This window comes from Nycticebus coucang, chromosome 6, assembly GCF_027406575.1.
Source record: "Nycticebus coucang isolate mNycCou1 chromosome 6, mNycCou1.pri, whole genome shotgun sequence".
Lineage (NCBI taxonomy): Eukaryota > Metazoa > Chordata > Mammalia > Primates > Lorisidae > Nycticebus > Nycticebus coucang.
The window spans coordinates 64,370,216-64,390,960 of record NC_069785.1 but is presented as its reverse complement, the minus strand read 5'-3'; the positions used below and the strand labels follow the sequence as shown (position 1 = coordinate 64,390,960).

The window sequence follows — 20,745 nt, the reverse complement described above, 5'->3', positions numbered from 1 at the left end:
CATATATATATACATATATATTTTTTTGTTTTTGTTTTTATTAGGCCGAGTTTGAACCCACCACCTCCTCTGGTACACAGGGCTGGTGCTCTTAACCACTGAGCACAGATTCCCAGCCTATATACTCTTATATTAAATATTGTTTCATTGATTTTTGGAACAGCTATATTAAGCAGCTTTTTCTTCATTTGTTTTCTAAGCATGGTTGTCTATTCAGAGTATTTGGATAACAGACCTGGAGAATTAGAAGTGAAAGGGGAACAGCAAGTTTAGATAATTGAGATTTTAGCAGGGTACTGTCCAATTAAAACGTAATCCAGGCCCTCTGCAGTGGCTTATGTTTATAATCCTAGCACTCTGGGAGGCCGAGGCAGGATCGCTTGAGCCCAGGAGTCTGAGATTGCTGTGAGCTTGGCTGACATTGCTGTACTCACTCTAGGCAGGGCAACAGAGTGATATTCTGTCTCAAAAACAAAGTTAAGCAAGTTGTTTTATAGTTTTAGTTTTTCTAGTAGCTAATTAGCAAAGTGAAAAGAAAACTGTGAAATTAACTTTAATAATATGTTTTATTTAACCTACCACAATCTTACCATGTAATCAACATAAAAAAATTGTAACAAGATATTTTACAATCTTGCCTCCTCCCCTACTAAGTCTTTGAAATCTTTTACACTTGTAGTACATTCAAGTTCAGGTACATTTCAAGTGCTGAATAGCCTCATGGCAGGTAACCCTTAGTTAGAATTGCGTTAAGAAAAATTAGAGACGAGGAAGGTAGGCTTGCCCTTATCTTGCCTGCAGACTTGCTGCCTCTTAAGTGTGTGTGTTTTTTTCTCCTTTTGAGCTGTTCATCAGATCCCCACAGAGTTGCTGTGTTTGTTGTAAGAGAGGTGCTTAGATAGCTTTATCTTGCTTTAGTTACACAGTAATTTTCCGGAACAGTTTAAAAATTAGCTCATAGATAGCTACTGGTGAAGTGATGGCCCAGTAGAAAAGTATACAGTTTGAAAAACAGGCATGTTTCATGTTAGCAGTTGTATATACCATATTTCATTGTTTGTAGGATATACATTTAATTTACATTTTAACATATCAAGATATGATATATGTTACTGGTAGTATGACAGTTTAATTGGCAGCAGTTTACTTTTGTAATGGAATCTAAAAATTATGTTATACTTAATAATTGATGGTGTCTTAAGTGTGATGAAATATAGTATATTATTGAGTTGTCAGGCAGCAATTTTCAGGGAATTTGGAGTCTCAGTGGACTGAAAAATAGAATAAAATTTGGTCTTTATTCATGTGTCCAATACAGTAAATATAATTTTATTTTTATTTTAATAGTACTTAAGTATGATTGACCTTTTGGAGTCAGTGGATTGTATGATTAGAAATGCCCCTTATAGGAAATATAAGCCTTATTTACCACTTCACACCAATTGTCGACAATGGTAAGTTATACTTTGTTTTTTATTTAAAAAAGAAAAGTATACAGTTAGGGACTCTCAGAGTTAAAAATACTTTAAAGCCATGTAATCCAGCCACTTTGTTTTAAAAGAGGACAAGAGTGTGGTATCTTTTATATGTCCATGTTGGAATCCTGCTCCTGGATTCCCAAATTCTTAACTTAGCATATAATACTTTCAATGTTAGAGAAAGAATCTTGTTTCTCAACAGTCGCTCACATAGATTCAGTGTCATAACTATACTGGAATACTATTAATTTCTATGTCATTTTGTGCCTTTATGATTTTCTTGGAGGTTTGTTTAATACCTTAATCTGTTTAAGTCAGAGAATTGTACTGGGGAATTGAAATACTTTTGCCAAGCTCTTGGTATCAAGAGCAATAAAAATTTAATAGTATAAAACCTGAAAAGTCAAAGCCATTTTTCTGCCTTTTCTTAAACCTTTATATTCAGATTGCATTAACAATATTTTTGATTTTCAGGTGGAAATATGCAATTGATTCTGTTCTTGAAGTTCATATAAGAAGGTATACACAGATGTGGTCATGGAGTAACATAAAAAAGCACAGGCAGCTACTCAAGAGTTATAAAATTGCCTTCCAAACCAAATTAACCCAGACTAAAGTCTCAGAGGAAGTACAGAAACAAATACAGGTATATCTTGCATGTATTAGAGAGAGCTGTTATTTGTCTAATCATCTTTCAGTATTCTTTTGCCTTTAATTTGAATCAGAGTATGATTTTATAAAGAACAAATTCTTTAGAATGAACAATTCTTCTTGAGAGAGAATTTTATGGGCAAATGCAGAGTATTTTTCTACAGGTTCTTAAAAAAAAAAGCAAAACTCTTTTTTGCTCATCCTAATACCAGATAAAATAAGGTTACTATAAACTATTTGGGGAAATGTGTCTGTTTTTTTAAATACTTCTTAGAAAATCAGTGTGCTAGCCATCTGTATCTTGGTTTGTTAATAAAAGCCCTATATTTATGTGATAGTGGCTTTTTTAAAGACTTCAATATTTTACTTATATACAATAGCTTTCACTCCTTGAGAAAAGAGAGGAATCTCATTTATCCCCTTTTAAAAAATTGAAAACACACACTAAGTCCATAATTTGCTTCATATAATGTGATCTAGATTATAAACTATTTCTGCCACTGATTCATCATGTGAAGAATGAATTGGATTTCTATTATTCTGAAATATATGACAATCACCAGCATCGTATATTAGAAATGGCATCAGTGGGTGGTGCCTGTGGCTCAAAGGCAGGGTGCCGGCCCCATATGCCAGAGGTGGCAGGTTCAAACCCAACCCTGGGTTTGAACCCAAAAACCAAAAAAAAAAAAAAGAAATGGCATCAGTATTGGAGTCAGATGGATTTGGGTTCAGGTATCAAGTTGAATATTTACCAAGTGTTCTTCTGACTATGGACTTAACTTTCTTAACCTCACAAGTCTAGTGTTCTCCTATGTAAAATGGAAATAATATCTGTTTTGCAGAATTGTGAGAACTGCATGAAATAATATATAAAGCACCTGTAACAGAGGTCACCCAGTTAATGTTAGAGTCCCTGTACAAATTTTATATAAATTCCTCAAGTCAGTGTCTGCTTTAGCTCACTTATTAACTTACAGAATTTTATGTTCTTAAATTTTGTGTGTTTTATAATGGTGCCTTTATCATAGTGGTTTTAATAAAACACAGAAGAAGAGGAGAGTAAGAAGTAAGAACCTAAGGATAATACCTAAAACAAATTTCTCTCTTAAATATTCTTATTTTCATGTGCATATGTAGCTGTCTCTGAATTATAATGGTCTTATTCTTATTTTCATACTATATTTAATAAGAAAAATTGTTATTTTCATACTATATTTAATGAGAGTTTACTTTCTTGGAATATTTTTTTCTCTTATTGTAAAAATTTTTAAAATGTGGCCTGGCATGGTGGCTGACAACTGTAATCCTAGCACTTTGGGGGCTGAGGCAGGAGGATCACTTGAGGCCAGGAGTTGAGATCAGCCTGGGCAACACAGTGAGACCTTGTCTATACAAAAAAAAAAAAAAAAAAAAAATATATATATATATATATATATATATATATTTTACTATATATATATATATAGTAAAAAACTTACTTGTCATGGTGGCATATGCTTGTAGTGTGCACTACTCTGGAGGCTGAGGTGGGAAGATTGCTTGGGCCCAGGAATTAGAGGCTGCAGTATGCTGTGATGATGCTCCTGCACTCCAGTCTGGGTGATAAAGAGAGACACACACCTCGCTACACACATACACACACACAATTTAAAAAAGTTCAAAACCCAGTATACATTTAAATTAATACTTTCATTAAATCACAAGTGCTGGTAATGGACTAGGTAAGCCTACAACTGATAGAAGAAAATTTTTTCATCTAATAATCACTTGTTTACAAGTATCTCTTTGTTTTATAGGACTTGGAGAAGACTCTAGATGTTTTTAACATAATTTTAGCAAGGCAACAAGCGCAAGTTGAGGTAATCATTTTTATCAGCTGATTATATGTTTTAAATATGTTAATGCAAATCCTCTAGGAATATGACTGAGTTTTATTGATTAGTCTCAGTGCAAAACAAAATGGGATACTGGAAAAAAGCCATTAACACGCAGGGGGAAAAACAAAAAATTTTATAAACTTTGGTTTTTTAAAAAATTTTTTTAAGGTGACCACAACAATAAATAAACTTTTATGAATAATATTATTTATATTTTCAAGTGAAAAACTCCCAAAAGGAGATGAATAAAATTATCCATAATCTTAACAACTTAGAATGCTATTGTTAACATGCTGGCCTGTAGGCTTCCAGTTTTTCTCCCAGGCTGGTATACCTACTTGTTTATCCTTTGCCCCTATATTTCTTTTACTTTTCCTTCCTTTGCTTCCTCCTCATGCTTTTTTTCTTTCTCTCCCTCTCTTCTTTCTTCTATTCTTCTCCTCCTCCTTTCTTCTCTACTTTCTCCTCCTCTCTCCTTCTCTTTTCCTTTTTTCCATGATTGGAATCAGTCTGCTTCTGGTGGTTTGTAGCTCCTTATTTATTGATTCCTTGTGTACGTTGTTCAGTGTCATCTCTAAGAGTCTGTAGCATGACTTTTTTGGTAATTAAAAAAATACAAATGCAGTAGAAAAATTATAGAAAAATTAGTAAATGTAGATAAACAAAAGAAGAAAACAGAAACACATATCTCCCACACTAATAGTAACTACTGTTAGTAGCTTTCTATATGTCTTTTTACTCCTTTCTATGATTGTAGATCTTCATACTCATACTTTTACATGCGATTAAAGCGTATACAGTCAACCCTTAAACAACGTGAGGGTTAGGTGTGCCACGCCCCCACGCAGTTTTTAAAGTTTGTGCTTAACTTTTGACTCCCTTAAGAACTTAACTCTTGGGCGGCGCCTGTGGCTCAGTCGGTAAGGCGCCGGCCCCATATACCAAGGGTGGCGGGTTCAAACCTGGCCCCGGCCCAACTGCAACCAAAAAATAGCCGGGCGTTGTGGTGGGCACCTGTAGTCCCAGCTACTTGGGAGGCTGAGGCAAGAGAATCGCTTAAGCCCAGGAGTTGGAGGTTGCTGTGAGCTGTGTGAGGCCACGGCACTCTACTGAAGGCCATAAAGTGAGACTCTGTCTCTACAAAAAAAAAAAAAGAACTTAACTCTTAACTACTAATAGGTTTATTGACTGAAAGCCTCACTGTTAATATAAACAGTTGATTAATACATATTTTGAATGTTATTGTGTTCTTATAATAAAATAAGCTGAAGGAAAGAAAATACTATTAAGAAAATTGTAAGGAAGAGAAAATACATTTACTGTTCATTAAATGGAAGAAGATTATCATAAATGTTCTCATTCTCATTTTCTTCACATTGAGTAGGCTCAGGAGGAGGAGGAGGAAGAAGAGCAGTTGGCCTTTCTGTTTCAGTGGTGGCAGAGGTGGAAGAAAATCTGTGTATAAGCTGACTTGTGCATTTCAAACCCATGTTGTTCGTGGGTCAGCTGTGTACTTATTCATTTATTTGGCAAATACTTACTGAGTGCTTTTTATTCTGGCATTAGGGGTAAGAGTTTGGACTTGGGAGTCAGATGGACTGGATTTTGATCCCAGCCTTGCTCTCTAACTGCCATCTTCTAATTGTATGATTTTGGGTTATTTAACCTGTATGTGCCGTGGTTTCCTGATTTGTAAGATAAAATTAATTAATAGCACCTATATCATGGGTAATGTGAGGAGTTCATGATAATTCATATAAAGCACTTAAACTATTAGGTGCCTAGAATGTAGTAATTGTTAAATAAGTAATAACTTTTTCTTGGTCATTGTCATCATTTCTGTTAGCGTAGAGAAATGAGCAAAACAGACAAAAATCCTTAATTTATATTTGAATAGGAAAAAAGTTAAAAAACATACATAAATAAAAATAAAGCAGTAAGGAATATAGAGAGTGCCGGAGATAGGTGATAGTTGCTGTTTTAAACAGGGTAGTCAAGGAAAGCCTCACTAAGAAGGAAACCTGTGGGTAAAGACCTGAAGAAGATGAAGGTGTTAGCCAGAAAGCTGTCTAAGGGAAAAGTATAACCAGGCAGAAAGAATAAATTGCTCAAAGATTATGAGTCGGGAACATGTCTGGGTCACTCAGGAAATTAACTGTAATCATGAGAGAGGGAAGAGTGGTGGTTGACATGGGGTCAGAGAAGTAAGGTAGCAGATAAAGAGGAGGTGTTTATGGGGGTTGGGGAGGATGCTAGATTGTGTGGCATTTTATAAGCCATTGTGTGAATTTTGGCTTTTACTCCAAATTGGGAAGCCATTATAGTATGTTTTGAGAACCGGATAATATGACTTGACTTGTTTTAAAAGACTCTGGGTGATTTGAAAAGATAGTATAAGAGAGAGGGTAATGGTGAAACAAGGGACATCAGTTAGAATACTTTTTTAAATAACTGAAGTGAGAGGCAATGGTAAGTTGGCCTGAGAGTGGTTACATTGGAGGTGATGATGACTGGTCAGATTCTGTGTATATTTTGAAGGTAGCCAGTATTTCTTGACTAATTAGATAGGTGTCAGTTGTAAGAAAGAGAGTCAAAGCTCACTTTAAGGATTTTGGCCTGGAGTAGTTGGGACGATGCAGTTGCTATCAAATAAGATGCAGAAGACGGAAGGGAACATGCTTGTGTGAGGTGGGAAAAGATCAGGAATTCTGTTTGGGGCCAATCACGAGAGGTTTAATTATCTCTTACATATCAAAGGGACAATATGGAGTAGGCAATTGGGTACATGAATATGGAATTCAGAAGAGAGGTCTGTGCTTTATATATACTTTTAGGAAGGGTTAGCACCTAGATGTCATTTAAAGCCATGAGATCAGAAGAGAGTACCTGAATAATCAGAGTGGCTAGAGAGGAGGAGAGTTCCAAAGATGTGACGGGTATGCTCAGAACAATGGGAAAGAGCCAGCAAAGGTGACCACAGAGGGATGGCCAGAGATGTAGGAGAAGCCATACGAGTCACACCTTCACATCCAAGTGGATCAGTATTTCAAACAAGAGTGGTCAGCTTGACAGCTGTTCCTGATTTACCCTGGAAATTAGCAAAAACTGTTCATTAAATTTACCAAATTTTGGATAATTTTAGCCATAAGTTTTTCAAATAGTTTTTGGCCACAATTTCTTTTTCTTCCTTCTCTCCTTGGACTTTGTATATAGACGGTGCCAAAAATGTATGCACATTTTAAGAAGGGAAAAGACTATTAAAATTGTAATAGTCAAGTCATGTTTGACTTCTGTAATTACAAGTGATACAAGATAGAGATAAAATGTATAAGATAACAAAGGTTATCAGTATACATTAGTAATTGAAATTTTAATATAGTTTTTCCCTTAAAATTCTTTGGCACCCACTGTGTATGTATATATGTATGTTTGTGTGTTTGTGTATTATGTGTATATGTATGTGTTAGATATATATACTGTATTATAATATACATATATATTTGTAGATGTTTTAATATTATACCATAGATTGCTGAAACTGTGTTCATTTTTTACTATAGTCTGTTTTCTGTTTGTTTTTAGATTGGATAATTTCTTTTAATCTGTCCTTAAGTTCTCTTTTTTTATTTGTCATTCCATTTTTCTATTGAGCCCATCCTGGGAGTTTTCAATTTCAAGTACTATATTTTTCATTTCCCAAATTCCTTTTGAGCTATTTTTTATAGTTTAAATTTCTCTTCTGAAAATTTCAATCTTTTTGCTAATTTCCAGGGTATTTCCCTTTACCTTAGGTCATAGAGTTACTTGCGGTGGCTCTATGGTAGTTCCAACATCTAGGCTATGTGACCATTGGCATGTGTTAATTATCTTTTCTTAAAGAATTTGTCACATTTTCCTGGTTTTTGTTTGTTTTGTATGTCAAAAAGTTTTGGATTGTATTTTTGACATTATAATTATTATATTATGTGGTCTCTGGAAAATGTTATTTTGTGTTGGCATACCACCTCCTTAGATTCTGATGTTAAGTTGTGTTTTGCCTTCTGTGGATGGTGTTTCAAATCTCAAGTCAGGTCTCTAACCCTTCCATATATAGGTTTGGGTCTATTTTGCTCATGACTGGCCCAGAGTTTAGTTTGAGACTCATGCAGATGGTTCATTTCTCTGTAAACCTTCACTGCTATGGCGTGGGTCAGTTTTATATACTATATGAAGCATGGCTTAGACGGGTATTTGGACAGGTTCTGTACAGAATTAAGAGCTATTCTTTTCTGTGGCTCTTCGGCCTGTGGCATTTCCCCATATACATTCTGGCTTTCCTGAACTCCATTTGCTGGTTCCTTGACCAGAAATACAGTGTTTCTCTCAGGGTTTCAGCTGCTGTACAACTGTGCTGCATGTGCTTCTGTGCTGCTTCATCACTGGGCAGAGCTGGCAGCCAGGTGGAGGGGTTTTCTATGATTATAAACAACACACAGTTTCATAGTATTTTCAAGTTTCCATAGGTCAGGAATCTAGGCATGGCTTAGCTGAATCCTCTACTGTAGGTCTCTAAATATTGCAAGATGCTGGCTAGGGACTGTGGTATCATCTGAAGTATATGTGATGGGGGATCCACTTTCCTTGGCAGCATTCAGTTCTTTGTGGCTTTGGAATAGAACGTGGCTTTAGTTCTTGGTTGGGTGCCGGCTAGAGGCTACTCATAAATATCACTGTCAGTTCCTTCCAACATAGGCCACAGCATAGCAGCTTTCTTGTTCGTAGGGAGAGGGAGACTCCAGCAAGATGGCTGCTACGGTCTTATGCACATAGTAACGTATGTGCTGTTTGCAAATGACATAGATCTCATCTCCTTTGCTGTATTTTATTGGTAATAATCAAGTTTCAGGTCACGTCCTACTCCAGGGCCGAGCACTAACCAGGGGCAAGAACATTAGGAGTGGGAGATCATGGAGCTTTATCTTTTCTTTTTAAATATTCTTAGACATTTAGGTAGAGACTTGGGAAGGGGAGAGTTGGTGTTTGTCATTACATTATCTCGATGTCTCTTATCAACATATTTTTTAAATACCTTAATGGTGAATTTCAGTTATTTCATATTTTTAAAATAAATAGATTTCCCTCAAATGTTTAAAAAATATTATCTGTCGGAGCGGCGCCTGTGGCTCAGTCGGTAAGGCGCCGGCCCCATATACCGAGGGTGGCGGGTTCAAACCCGGCCCCGGCCAAACTGCAACCAAAAAATAGCTGGGCGTTGTGGCGGGCGCCTGTAATCCCAGCCACTCGAGAGGCTGAGGCAAGAGAATGGCTTAAGCCCAGGAGTTGGAGGTTGCTGTGAGCTGTGTGAGGCCACGGCACTCTACCGAGGGCCATAAAGTGAGACTCTGTCTCTACAAAAAAAAAAAATAAATAAATAAAAAAAGAAAAAAAAATATTATCTGTCATCATACAGTAAATTTTTTATGGGGACTAAAAATATGGTAACAGTTGAAAAACCAATTTAGTGCCTGCTCTTTTAAAACTATCAGTTTACATAAAAAGTATTTAATAAAGAATTCAAATGCTTTATAGTTCTTCCTGCATTTGGATTTATAAAGAACTGTTATAAATCCAACTGTTTATTAAGTCCAAGTGTCAAAGAGAGGTTTGAACTTGCAGTCTCTGGTTGCATTTTCCTCAGAAGAATTGCTAGGAGATTCTGTAGTTTGATGTCATTTCCACAATAGTTCGTTTCATCTATTTGGAAAACTCTTGAGGCAGTTAAACCCCTTGCTTGATGAATCTCTGCTGTTGTTGAAAGAAAATTGTTGTCATCTCAGTCGTTCAGAACCCTGGTGACACATTAGAATTACCAGGGGATTTAAAAATACATACTGATGCCTGGAATCCACTCCCAAGATTCAATTTAATTGTTGTGTAGTGGGGCTTTGGCACTGGCAATTTTGTTTTTTAAAGCTTCTAGCTGATTCTTACATATAGCGAGGATTGAGTACCACTGAGCTTGATATCCACAGTAGCTGAGTTGTTATGCACTTTGATTTGCAAATTGAAACAGGGCTTGAATGTAGACACTCAGCTGTGGCTTGGGATGAAATTTTAACATTTTCCTCTTGGTTAACCTTTACTTTCTCTAATCAAACCTATTCTCTTTACTATAGGATTCAATTGTCTTCATTTAACTTCTTTTTTTGGATCACTGCACTTTTTATCATACACAAATGTTTTATCTTTCTGTTTTCTGCTTTTTGGTTATTCATCTATGCTTTACTGAAAAGTAGGCAAAGAGAGGAGCAATAGAAATGAGATTTGAGGACTATGTATTTTGATTTACACCCCCCTTCTCTGCTACGTTCATAGTTAGCAAGGCTGCAATATGTATTAACTCAAAATATGATTGTTTTAAACTAATACTTTTTTGGGGTGTGTTCCCTTGCAGGGAACTTTACACTTTATAAACCTGCAGGTCTAGTGGCTTCTTAACTTAAAAATTTGGAAGTCTTATTGCTCAGAAAAATTTTACTCGAAATAACTACATTGCTGACAAAATGCAGCCTCATCAAAATGCTATCAGGTGGTGCAGCAAGTAAATTAGCTGGGGGGGCTATGTTAACCAAACCATGTTGTGAGCATCATTTAAGACTGGTTTAATCTCATGTGATGTTTTAAAAAGTTAACCCTTGGGCGGCGCCTGTGGCTCAAAGGAGTAGGGCACTGGCCCCATATGCTGGAGGTGGCGGGTTCAAACTGCAAAAAACTGCAAAAAAAAAAAAAAATAAAGTTAAGCATTGTTTTTACCTGCCTACACTTGAAAATGAAGAGGGCATTATTTCTCAATTAAAATTTTTATTTTTTAGGTGATTCGATCTGGGCAAAAATTGAGGAAAAAGTCTGCTGACAAAGGCGAGAAACGTGGAGGCTGGTTTAGTGGGTTCTGGGGTAAAAAAGAATCTAAGAAAAAAGATGAAGAATCATTGATTCCTGAAAGTGAGTTCCAAGTCAGATAATTTATTGTATACTGATAAGAAACATTTATATCATATTGTAAATTATAAATTATTATAAATTATATCATACCTGTTGAATTTTGTTTTAAAATACATTTAAAATAAAATTATTTCAGTGTAATAAACATATAAACAAATACATGAGGCTGGAACATTCCTGTGATTATCTAACTAAAACAAAATTTTGATTTTGTTGGGAAAAATTATGTCAGATTAAAAATGTTTAAATTTAGAGCTCTCAACATTTAGCATTTTTTATTATTAATTCCAACTTTTACTTAAATTTTAAAATACTTAGAGAATTCTGGGTGGCGCCTGTGGCTCAGTCGGTAAGGCACTGGCCCCATATACCCAGGGTGGCGGGTTCAAACTCGGCCCCAGCCAAACTGCAACAAAAAAATAGCCGGGCGTTGTGGCGGGCGCCTGTAGTCCCAGCTACTCGGGAGGCTGAGGCAAGAGAATTGCTTAAGCCCAGGAGTTGGAGGTTGCCGTGAGCTGTGTGAGGTCATGGCACTCTACCGAGGGCCATAAAGTGAGACTCTGTCTCTACAAAAAAAAAAAAAAAAAAAAAAAAAAAAAATATATATATATATATATATATATACTTAGAGAATTCTGAAATCCTATGTGAGAACTGAATTTCCTTAATGGGTATCACTTTGATTTTTCTTGACCTAAATAAGCCAGTATAGGATATTTCTTTAACTAGTCAAAGTTGTAGGATATTGGAGAAAATTACCAGGTGAATTTTGCTTTACCATTTCTTTTTGTTGATTTTAGGACCTATATTACTTTGGTTTGACTTTTCAATCATATCTGTAAAACTGAATAATTTATTTTTTAAAATGTTATCTTTTCTATGTAGCTATTGATGACCTTATGACTCCAGAGGAAAAAGATAAGCTCTTCACTGCCATTGGTTATAGTGAGAGTACCCACAACCTAACTTTACCCAAACAGGTAATTATGGCATGGTTTAACAGGTATTTTTGTGTCATTTTATTGTCTTAAATTGAGTTGGGTTAAAGTTACTGATTTTTTAAATTACAAAAATATATTATTAGTTTTACTTTAATTGTTGAATACTTCTAGTCAGGCCTTAACAGTTAAAGTTTTCTCTTTGGTTGCTTAGTGAATGTAAGAATAACCTGACAAAAAGTACTTATTACAGTGTCAAGATAAAATCTTTTTAAGATTCAACTTAGAACAGCTTCCTTGCATCTGGGCACCGTGAGTCTGGGGATATAGGACTCCAGGCATCTCTGGCTGGTGGGATCTGCCTATCATCACCCCTGAGAGGATACAGGGAGTCAGCGAGAGACTTCTGGACCCCAAGAGGAGGACTAAAACAGTGGAAAACCGGCAAGTGGTCGCGTGTGTTCAATCCGTCTAAACCCGCCCGCAACTTCCACAGGCACGAGAACTTAAAGAGCAAGAGGAAGTGAAAGGAAAATTAGGGCAAGGAAACAGATAAAAGAAATCACTCATGAGGAAGAATCAGCAGAAAATTCCAGGGTACATGAAGAACCAGTCCAGAACAACCCCGCCAAGGGACCATGAGGTAGCTACTGCAGAGGATTCCACCTATACAGAAATGTTAGTTATGACAGAAAGGGAATTTAGAATACACATGTTGAAAACAATGAAAGAAATGATGGAAACAATGAAGGAAACTGCTAATAAAGTGGAAAATAACCAAAAGGAAATCCAAAAACAGAATCAAATCAGAGATGAACATATGAAGAATATAAAAAGGATATAGCAGAGCTGAAGGAAATGAAACAGTCAATCAGGGAACTTAAAGATGCAATGGAAAGTATCAGCAACAAGTTAGACCATGCAGAAGAAAGAATTTCAGAGGTAGAAGACAAAGTTTTTGAGATAACTCAGATAGTAAAAGAGGCAGAAAAGAAGAGAGAGAAAGCAGAACGTTCACTGTCAGAATTATGGGACTTTATGAAGCGTTCCAACATACGAGTTATAGGAATTCCAGAAGGGGAAGAAGAATGCCCCAGAGAAATGGAAGCCATACTAGAGAATATTATAAAAGAAAACTTCCCAAATATCACCAAAGATTCTGACACACTGCTTTCAGAGGGCTATCGGACCCCAGGTCACCTCAACTCTAACCGAGCTTCTCCAAGACACATTGTGATGAACCTGTCCAAAGTCAAGACAAAAGAAAAGATTCTGCAAGCTGCCAGGAGTAAGCGCCAGTTGACCTACAGGGGCAAATCCATCAGAGTGACCGCACACTTCTCTAATGAAACTTTCCAAGCAAGAAGACAATGGTCATCTACCTTTAATCTACTTAAACAGAACAATTTCCAGCCCAGAATTCTGTACCCTGCTAAGCTAAGCTTCAAAATTGACGGAGAAATCAAATCATTTACGGATATACAAACATTGAGGAAATTTGCCACAACAAGACCAGCTCTACAGGAAATACTTCAACCTGTTCTGCACACTGACCACCACAATGGATCAGCAGCAAAGTAAGAACTCAGAAATTAAAGGACAGAACCAAACCTCCACACTGATGCAAAAGATAAAACTAAGCAATGGACTCTCACAAAATAAGACGAATAGAATACTACCACACATATCAATTATCTCAATAAATGTTAATGGCTTGAATTCCCCACTGAAGAGACATAGATTGGTTGACTGGATTAAAAAACACAAGCCATCCATTTGCTGTCTGCAAGAAACACACCTGGCTTCAAAAGACAAATTAAAGCTCCAAATCAAAGGTTGGAAGACAATTTTTCAGGCAAATGGAATTCAGAAGACAAGAGGAGTTGCAATCTTATTTTCAGATACATGTGGATTTAAAGCAACTAAAGTCAAAAAAGACAAAGATGGTCACTTTATACTGGTCAAGAGAAAAATACAACAAGAAGACATTTCAATTCTAAATATCTATGCACCCAATTTAAATGCTCCCAGATTCTTGAAACAGACCTTACTCAGTCTGAGCAATATGATATCTGATAATACCATAATGACAGGGGACCTTAACACTCCCCTTACAGAGCTGGACAGATCCTCTAAACAGAAATTAAACAAGGATATAAGAGACTTAAATGAGACGCTAGAACAACTGTGCTTAATAGACGCATATAGAACACTCCATCCCAAAGATAAAGAATATACATTCTTCTCATCACCCCATGGAACATTCTCCAAAATTGATCATATCCTGGGACACAAAACAAATATCAACAGAATCAAAAGAATTGAAATTTTACCTTGTATCTTCTCAGACCATAAGGCACTAAAGGTGGAACTCAACTCGAACAAAAATGCTCGACCCCACCCAAAGGCATGGAAACTAAACAATCTTCTGTTGAATAACAGATGGGTGCAGGAAGAAATAAAACAGGAAATCATTAACTTCCTTGAGCATAACAACAATGAAGACACAAGCTACCAAAACCTGTGGGATACTGCAAAAGCAGTTTTGAGAGGAAAATTCATCGCTTTAGATGCCTACATTCGAAAAACAGAAAGAGAGCACATCAATAATCTCACAAGAGATCTTATGGAATTGGAAAAAGAAGAACAATCTAAGCCTAAACTCAGTAGAAGAAAGGAAATATCCAAAATCAAATCAGAGATCAATGAAATTGAAAACAAAAGAATCATTCAGAAAATTAATGAAACAAGGAGTTAGTTTTTTGAAAAAATACATAAAATAGATAAACCATTGGCCAGACTAATGAGGTATAGAAAAGTAAAATCTCTAGTAACCTCAATCAGAAATGATAAAGGGGAAATAACAACTGATCCCACAGAGATACAAGAGATCATCTGTGAGTACTACCAGAAACTCTATGCCCAGAAATTTGACAATGTGAAAGAAATGGATCAATATTTGGAATCACACCCTCTCCCTAGACTCAGCCAGGAAGAAATAGAGCTCCTGAACAGACCAGTTTCAAGCACTGAGATCAAAGAAACAATAAGAAATCTTCCAACCCCAAAATGCCCTGGTCCAGATGGCTTCACTCCAGAATTCTATCAAACCTTCAAGGAAAAGCTTATTCCTGTACTGCAGAAATTATTCCAAAAAATTGAGGAAGAAGGAATCTTCCCCAACACATTCTATGAAGCAAACATCACCCTGATACCAAAACCAGGAAAAGACCCAAACAAAATGGAGAATTTCAGACCAATCTCACTCATGAACATAGACGCAAAAATTCTCAACAAAATTCTAGCCAATAGATTACAGCTTATCATCAAAAAAGTCATTCATCATGATCAAGTAGGCTTCATCCCAGGGATGCAAGGCTGGTTGAACATACGCAAGTCTATAAACGTTATCCACCATATTAACAGAGGCAAAAATAAAGATCACATGATCCTCTCAATAGATGCAGAAAAAGCATTTGATAAAATTCAGGATCCTTTTCTAATTAGAACACTGAAAAGTATAGGCATAGGTGGCACATTTCTAAAACTGATTGAAGCTATCTATGACAAACCCACAGCCAATATTTTACTGAATGGAGTAAAACTGAAAGCTTTTCCTCTTAGAACTGGAACCAGACAAGGTTGTCCTCTGTCACCTTTACTATTCAACGTAGTGGTGGAAGTTCTAGCCAATACAATTAGGCAAGACAAGGAAATAAAGGGAATCCAAATGGGAGCAGAGGAGGTCAAACTCTCCCTCTTTGCTGACGACACGATCTTATACTTAGAGAACCCCAAAGACTCAACTACAAGACTCCTAGAAGTCATCAAAAAATACAATAATGTTTCAGGATATAAAATCTATGTCCTACAAGTCAGTAGCCTTTGTGTACACCAATAATAGTCAAGATGAGAAGCTAATTAAGGACACAACTCCCTTCACCATAGTCTCAAAGAAAATGAAATACCTAGGACTATACCTAACGAAGGAGGTGAAGGACCTCTATAAAGAAAACTATGAAATCCTCAGAAAGGAAATAGCAGAGGATATTAACAAATGGAAGAACATACCATGCTCATGGATGGGAAGAATCAACATTGTTAAAATGTCTATACTTCCCAAAGCAATCTACGTATTCAATGCCATTCCTATCAAAATACCAGCATCGTACTTTCAAGATTTGGAAAAAATGATTCTGCGTTTTGTATGGAACCGGAAAAAACCCCGTATAGCTAAGGCAGTTCTGTGTAACAAAAATAAAGCTGGGGGCATAAGCATACCAGATTTTAGTCTGTACTACAAAGCCATAGTGCTCAAGACAGCATGGTACTGGCACAAAAACACAGACATAGACACTTGGAATCGAATTGAAAACCAAGAAATGAAACTAACATCTTACAACCGCCTAATCTTTGATAAACCAAACAAGAACATACCTTGGGGGAAAGACTCCCTATTCAATAAATGGTGTTGGGAGAACTGAATGTCTACATGTAAAAGACTGAAACTGGACCCACACCTTTCCCCACTCACAAAAATTGATTCAAGATGGATAAAGGACTTAAACTTAAGGCATGAAACAATAAAAATCCTCCAAGAAAGCATAGGAAAAACACTGGAAGATATTGGCCTGGGGAAAGACTTCATGAAGAAGACTGCCATGGCAATTGCAACAACAACAAAAATAAACAAATGGGACTTCATTAAACTGAAAAGCTTCTGTACAGCTAAGGAGACAATAACCAAAGCAAAGAGACAACCTACACAATGGGAAAGGATATTTGCATATTTTCAATCAGAGAAAAGCTTGATAACTAGGATCTATAGAGAACTCAAATTCATCCACATGAAGAAAGCCAACAATCTCTTATATCAATGGGCAAGAGACATGAATAGAACTTTCTCTAAAGACGACAGACGAATGGCTAACAAACACATGAGAAAATGTTCATCATCTCTATATATTAGAGAAATGCAAATCAAAACAACCCTGAGATATCATCTAACCCCAGTGAGAATGGCCCACATCACAAAATCTCAAAACTGCAGATGCTGGCGTGGATGTGGAGAGAAGGGAACACTTTTACACTGCTGGTGGGACTGCAAACTAGTACAACCTTTCTGGAAGGAAGTATGGAGAAACCTCAAAGCACTCAACCTAGACCTCCCATTTGATCCTGCAGTCCCATTACTGGGCCTCTACCCAGAAGGAAAGAAATCCTTTTATCATAAGGACACTTGTACTAGACTGCTTATTGCAGCTCAATTTACAATTGCCAAAATGTGGAAACAGCCTAAATGCCCACCAACCCAGGAATGGATTAACAATCTGTGGTATATGTATACCATGGAATACTATTCAGCCATTAAAAAAAATGGAGACTTTACATCCTTCATATTAACCTGGATGGACGTGGAAGACATTATTCTTTGTAAAGCATCACAAGAGTGGAGAAGCATGAATCCTATGTACTCAATTTTGATATGAGGACAATTAATGACAATTATGGTTATGGGGGGGAACAGAGGGAAGGAGGGAGGTGGGTGCGGCCTTGGTGTGTGTCACACTTTATGGGGGCAAGACATGATTGCAAGAGGGACTTTAGCTAACAAATGCAATCAGTGTAACCTGGCTTATTGTACCCTCAATGACTCCGCAACAATAAAAAAAAAATAAAAATTAAAAAGATTCAACTTAAAAATAATATTTTTAAAATCGTGAAATATAACTCATGTGTAAAAGCATGAGCAAAACGAAAATGTATTGCTCATTTGATGAAAAAGGGGAACAGGTATAACTATTATTAAGGTCAAGATTTAGGATATTACCTCCTGTATAGAAACCCCTGTATCCCCCATTATTGCTTCTCCAAAGGTAAGCATTATTCTGATTTTTGTGGGAATCGTGTCTTTGATTTCATTTTGTTTTTTGCTACAAACACTATGATTTTGTTTTGCATTATTTTCTGTAAATGGACTCATAAAATATGTATTTTGTGTGTCTAGCTTTGTTGTTGTGACATTTGTCTCTGGTGCAGTAGGTGTGTTTTGCTTATTTTCATTGCTGTATAGAATTCAGTTACTTGAAAATAACCACATCTTATTTATTTGTGCTTTTGTTGATGAACTTTTGGGTTCGATTTTTTGATTATAATGGATAATGCCCTCCGAACTTCTTCTAAGTGTCTTTTAGTATGTATATGTAAATTTTTTTTTTTATCTACTTGGGAGTAGAATTACTGGGTCTCAGGATGCGAGTTCATTTAATATTAGTTTCTACTAAATGGTGTCCAAGGTGGAGGACATTTCCAGCAGGAGCATAGGAGGATTCTTACTGAAGCGTATCTTCACTGACAATAGTCATTAGCAATCTTTTAAGTTGTAGCCATTCAAAATGGGGATACATAGTCGTGTTTCATTATGGTTTTCATTTTCGTTTCCTGGGTGACTACTACACTTATGTATTTTTTAGCTTTCAGATACTTTTCTTTTGTGAAGTGGCCTTTTTGTGTCTTTTCTCTATTATTAGTTTGTCTTTTTCTTATTGGTTTGTAGGATTTCTTTATATATTTTGGCTATGAGGCCCTTGCTAGTTGGACGTATCGTTATTATATCCCACACAGTCTGGTTTGGCTTTTTGTTTTTAATTATGTTGTGAATATTTTCTCCCATGATGTAAAGTGCATTTTCATTCTCTTCATGGTATCTTTCAATGGCTAGATAGTTTATTTTTAATTTTTATTTATTAATCTTTTCCTTTATGGTTAGTGCTTTTTTTTGTGTCCTGTTTAACAAGTTTCTCCTCACTTTAAGATCGTGGAACTATTGTTCTGGAAGCTTTATGTTATTTTACTTTATATATTTAGATTTATGGTTCATGTAGAATTGATTTTGTGTATGGTGTGAAGTGAGGTTAAGATTTGATTTGTCTACATGGCTGTCTACTTGACACAGCACCTATTATCAAAGTGACCATGCATTCTTGCTGCTGTCCTTTTACCCCTTTATCAGTCAATTCTTCATATTCCTGTTGAATCTGCATTCAACTACATGGGCCATTTGTCTGTCTTTGTAGTATGCTGTCTTGGAGACTATACCAGCAGTTCTCAACCTGTGGGTCACTATCCCTTTGGGGGTCGAACGAACTTTTCACAGGGGTCGCCTAAATACATCCTGCATATCAGATATTTACATTACTATTCATAACAGTAGCAAAATTACAGTTATGAAGTAACGGTGAAAATAATTTTATGGTTGGGGGTCACCACAACATGAGGAACTGTATTAAAGGGTCGCGGCATTAGGAAAGTTGAGAACCTCTGTATCTATTCTTGGCCCGTTAAGTTTCCATATAAATTTTAGGATCTGCCAGTCAGTTTCTACAGAAAACTGAGATTTTTATTTTATTGAATCTGTAAATTAATTTTGGGAAAATTGATATCTTACAGTATTGAATCTTCTTAACTGTTAATATAGTATGAGCCTCTCTATTTATCTCTTTTATTTCCTTGATAATGTTTTGTAGTTTTCTCTGTCTTTTCTTGGTTTTATTATGAATGATGTCTTTAAGATTTTGTTGAGATAAAATTTATATACAATGGGCGGGGCCTGTGGCTCAGTGAGTAGGGCGCTGGCCCCATATGCCAAGGGTGGCGGGTTCAAACCCAGTCCCGGCCAAACTGCAATAAAAAAATAGCCGGGCTTTGTGGCGGGCGCCTGTAGTCCCAGCTGCTCGGGAGGCTGAGGCAAGAGAATCGCGTAAGCCCAAGAGTTAGAGGTTGCTGTGAGCCGTGTGACGTCCCGGCACTCTACCCGAGGGCGGTACAGTGAGACTCTGTCTCTACGGAAAAAAAAAAAAAAATTATATACAATAAAGTTCACAGACCTTAAGATTCATTCTGATGAAGTTAGACAGTTGAATACACCTATATAATGACCATCCAAAACAAGATAGCAAACATTTCCATCCTGTCAAAACGTTCCCTTGTGACCTTTTCCAGTAACTTTTCCTCTCCTGCTGATAAAGGCAACTACTTTATGACTATGTGGCCATAGATTATGTTCTCCTATTTGTGCATTTTTTTTCTATCTTCTTCTGCTTGAGATAATGTTTTTGATATTCATCCATGTTATGTGTGAACAATATCAGTAGGTTGTTTCTTTTCATTGCTGAAAAGTATTTCATTGTGTGAATATATCAATTTTTGTTGTTTCAGTTTTTGAATCAAGCTGCTATGAACATTTTGGACAAGTTTTTAGTGGACATAGGGTTTTTTTTTTGGGCTTCCATCTGGGAATGGAATTGTTGAGTCATAAGGTAGATGTATGTACTACATATAACCTTTAAAAACACTGGCAAACAGTTCTTCCAAATGCTTGTAATATTTTATATTTTCACCAGTAATTCCAGTTATTTCACATTCTCATCACATTTGATATTGTCAGGCTCTTTAATTTTAGCCGTTTCAGTGGATATGATATTATTCTACTATGATTGTAATTTGCATTTTCCTGACCACTGATGATACTGAGCATCTTTTCATGTCTTATTGTCCATCTCTATAATGTTCATTCATGAAGTGTGTATTAAAGTGTTTTTGCCGATTTTAAAATTGGCTTGTGCTTTTCCACGTTACCCAGGGAGGGGTCCGCGTGGCATTGTCCTGGATTCCTATTGTAACTTAAAGGGAAACTTTCACAAGGTCGGGAGCCCTTGATGTCTTGTAAATGAAGGAGGAAGATGTCCTCAAATTCCTTGCAGTAGGAACCCACTTAGGTGGCACCAACCTTGACTTCCAGGTGGAACAGTACAGCTA

General features: G+C 36.4%; 1 protein-coding gene across 2 annotated transcripts in view; it reads left to right on the top strand.

Annotated features, from left to right (window-relative positions):
* VPS13C (vacuolar protein sorting 13 homolog C) overlaps nt 1–20,745 on the top strand; it is a 217,649-nt gene that overhangs the window by 51,431 nt on the left and 145,473 nt on the right. For both annotated transcript variants that reach the window (XM_053595814.1, XM_053595815.1), the window contains exons 12-16: nt 1,348–1,454; nt 1,953–2,124; nt 3,929–3,991; nt 10,861–10,990; nt 11,876–11,970. In XM_053595814.1, coding sequence (XP_053451789.1) covers nt 1,348–1,454; nt 1,953–2,124; nt 3,929–3,991; nt 10,861–10,990; nt 11,876–11,970 — 567 coding nt within the window. The remainder of the gene's footprint in view (nt 1–1,347; nt 1,455–1,952; nt 2,125–3,928; nt 3,992–10,860; nt 10,991–11,875; nt 11,971–20,745) is intronic.